This window comes from Tarenaya hassleriana, unplaced genomic scaffold (assembly GCF_000463585.1).
Source record: "Tarenaya hassleriana unplaced genomic scaffold, ASM46358v1 Cleome10, whole genome shotgun sequence".
In the NCBI taxonomy this organism is placed as follows: Eukaryota; Viridiplantae; Streptophyta; class Magnoliopsida; order Brassicales; family Cleomaceae; genus Tarenaya; species Tarenaya hassleriana.
In genome coordinates this window covers 3,755,490-3,759,059 of record NW_010960188.1, presented here as the reverse complement: position 1 = coordinate 3,759,059, position 3,570 = coordinate 3,755,490, and the positions used below count along the sequence as shown (strand labels likewise).

Genomic DNA, 3,570 nt, shown 5'->3' with positions numbered 1-3,570 from the left:
TCTTTCCCTTTCCCCTTGTCCGGGTGATCCGCTCTCTCTCTCTCTGCTCCCCCAAATCCCTAAACCCTTGTCCCGAGATCCCCAGGAACCCTAATTTTGCTCCCCGGATCCCCCTGAATTTGCTTCTGTGAAATCAAGCTTCGATTCACTACTACTCATGGCTGATCAGCAATCCGTGGATTCCTCTGCTCAGTTCGATGATCTGCATCACTCCCACTCTTCTGCTGCTGCTTCTTCCTCAGATCCGACTTTCTCCAGGAATCTTTCCTCTATACGGCTCAACGCCGAAGCTCCCGAATTCGTGCCTGGTCGAGTTACTCCCTCGCCGCCGCCTCCGCCGCAGCCGAGGATGATGATCCCGGCTCCTTCGCCGCCGGGCGTGCTTCATATGTACCACCATCCGCCACGGTTTCCTGTTCCGATTCAGGGGCCGGTAACAATACCGCCTCCGCCTCGCTTGGTCCCCGTGCAGAATCACCATCCTCATCACCTTCCCCATCACATCCCTCATCATCACAGTCGTCATGTTAGTCAACAGTTTGTCCCGGTGCGGAATCACGGCCATCACGATTATCAGCAGCCCGGTGGAGGTGGGGATCAGGATTCGGATGTGGTTGCAAAGAAAGGCGATCACGATAGCCGGAAAGACCATAGGAAGGATCCTAAGAAGGATCATGGCGAAAGCGGCGCTACTGTTTCTATTGATCCCAGGAGTGGTTTACCCGAGGATACTGTCCAGAAGATTGTGAACCAGGTGAGCTTCAATATGTTGATATCCCTCACTTGTTTGGTTGCCTTCTTCATGGGTTTATAACTAGCTTAGAGCTACCGCTTCTTCATGGGTTTATGACTAGCTTAGGAAGTAGCCAAGGAAATGATGTGCCATATCTGCTTGATGTAATGAGTTTTTGCCAAAGATAGAGTAGGATCTTAGCTTTCCAGTTATTTAGTGATTTGGGTGTTGGACGGTGAAGAAAAACTATTTAAGAGCAAAGCCGTTTGGCTTGATGCCTGCCGAAGGAATGTGGGAAATATCTGAGATATATCCTTGGGGAACCATTGATGATGAAGAACAGATCGCTGATCAATCGGTGTGGTTTGACTATGTGATGAATTTGTAATCGTGCTTTTCCCATTTCATTTCTGATTAATGCAGAAGGAAACTCTTTTGCATTCGGTTAGCTAATTCGTTTCGTATTTGCTACATGGATCTATTAGGTTTTGCTTCTAAGTTTTTCTACTATACTGTTTGCTGCCAGGTTGAATACTATTTCAGCGACTTGAATTTAGCTACCACAGATCATCTAATCAGATACATCAACAAGGACACTGAAGGAAATGGTATGAGATTTGTCAATAAATCATTCATATTTAAACTTTTTTTTTGAAGTTGTCGCGTGGTCTGTTTCTGTTAGGATCATCGTAAATATCTGTGTTTGCTGAGTTGGTAACAAAAGAAGTGAATATCTTTAGTTTGTTGTTCAGAATGTTATTTTTGTTGCAACTAAGTAATTCGAATCTGATGATTCTGATCTGTAAATCCACGAGGTTCTTTCTTGAACTCTCTTGTAAATATTATACTTTTTGGCTGAACGTTTTATTGTATTTTAGTGCCAATACATGTGGTTGCATCTTTCAAGAAGGTTAAAGCCGTCATTAGCAGTAATTCACAGCTTGCTGCTGTGTTGCGGAGCTCCTCAAAACTTGTTAGTTCCTTCTGCTATTTTTCTTTGTGTACTATTTCTCCAACCTTAAATCCGTCTTAAAGCATATAGAAAAGATTCTAACATTTTTGTGCCGACTAACAGGACGTTAGTGAAGATGGAAAGAAAGTTAGACGTCAACATCCAATTACTGACTCTGCAATAGAAGAACTCCAGGTAGTTCTTTCAAGTTATGGTTAAGTTCACTTGAGTTATATTACAGATTTATATATCTAGTCTTCCTCTATAGTTCTTGTTAGAACTTTTGGCTTAATCTGTAAACTGGACTGTATACAGTCCCGCATAGTTGTTGCTGAAAATCTACCTGAAGATCATTGCTATCAGAATCTGATGAAGATTTTCTCAGCAGTTGGAAGGTACCGCTTGTTGTTCTTATGAACCTAGAAAATTACTTTATCAGATATATAGGTTAACAATAACAGCTGTATTTTTTGGAGTCTCTGAAATTATTCAGTTATTTTACAGTGTGAAGAACATCCGCACCTGCCAGCCTCAAAATTCGGGTAGTGGTGCTCCATCGGCTTCAAGATCAGGCAAAAGTGATGGTGCTCTTTACACTAACAAGGTAACGAACTAGACGATTCACATCGCCTCTTTTCTTGCTGGATTTCTATTTTTGGGATTGAAAATAGCTGTTGCTCTGTTATGAAAGCTTGAGATTTCTTATTATGTGTCCATGTAGGTACATGCATATGTCGAGTACGAGACAGTTGAGTTGGCTGAGAAAGCAGTAAGATTCTCGTAACTTTAACTCAATGCTATGGGTTTTGTCTCTTTGTGCTGATTTGATAAGTGAAGGTGTGGTGTTTGGCAGGTAGCCGAATTAAACGAAGAAGGAAACTGGAGAAGCGGTCTTAGAGTCCGGTTGATGCTAAAACATCAGGTATGCGTTTTAGACTAAAATCCGTCCTTGGTATGGTTTTCTTCAGATATGATTTATGAAACTCTCTCCACGTTCTATGTGGTAAATACAGACGAAGGAGCAAAAACAAGGTCAAGGACGAGGTAGGAAAGGACATGAAGTGGAAGCACAGCATGAGGAAGATGCTGCTGCTACTACCGCTGCTACATCTGAGCAGCAGCAGCCAAACGGGAAACAAACTGAAGAGTGTTTAGGAGAGTGGGATGGTCCAGAGCGTATGGTCGTAAGTACCACATTTTTCGATCTGCTTTGGACAGATAATAATATAATTTACCCATTTGGGGTCTAACTTGAGAACGGAATATAATGCTAAACAGGCTGAGGAGGAGCACGGGAACGACAAGGGAGGTGGGCAGAGAAAAGGGCGTAACCGAGGCAGGGGGAAGGGGCGTGGGCGAGGTGGTCAACCCCACAGCCACAACCACAACGGACGTGGGAATCACTCCCACCACGTGGGGACGCAGCCTACAAACAATGGAGGGCAGCAGCCGCAACCACCACCGCCAGGGCCACGGATGCCAGATGGAACCAGGGGTTTCTCTATGGGACGGGGGAAAGCCCTCTCGCTCTAACACCGAGAGAGGACTCAGAGGAGGGGGGAAGGGTTCTTTATTATGAAATGATTCTTGCCAAAACCGGTGGAGAAAAGGAGAGAGAGATTTGTTTTTACATGGAAAAGAGCTTATCCTATATATATATATATATATCCAAGGGAAGGGAGCATGTGTAGTATATGATTTTGGGTTTAGATTCCTTCCTGTTGGTGTTTTATTTCAACATTACTTTTCAATAATTGTTATGTTTCTCTGTAAGGTTATTTGAAAGAATAAGCGGTTATTTCTTTGTTGTTAGTAGGCCTATGACAAAGCAATAACGAAAGGCCTATTAGCTCAGTTGGTTAGAGCGTGAGATCATGAGCGAGAG

General features: G+C 43.5%; 1 protein-coding gene across 1 annotated transcript; it reads left to right on the top strand.

Annotated features, from left to right (window-relative positions):
• The first annotated feature begins 6 nt into the window (after positions 1 to 6).
• On the top strand, positions 7 to 3,394 carry LOC104804314 (la-related protein 6B). Its single transcript, XM_010528574.2, has 10 exons — positions 7 to 754; positions 1,260 to 1,341; positions 1,612 to 1,706; positions 1,809 to 1,880; positions 2,001 to 2,080; positions 2,190 to 2,289; positions 2,407 to 2,454; positions 2,539 to 2,607; positions 2,699 to 2,869; positions 2,964 to 3,394. The coding sequence occupies exons 1-10, from the start codon at positions 158 to 160 to the stop codon at positions 3,216 to 3,218; spliced, it is 1,569 nt and encodes a 522-aa protein (XP_010526876.1). The 5' UTR covers positions 7 to 157; the 3' UTR covers positions 3,219 to 3,394.
• Positions 3,395 to 3,570: the final 176 nt, after the last annotated feature.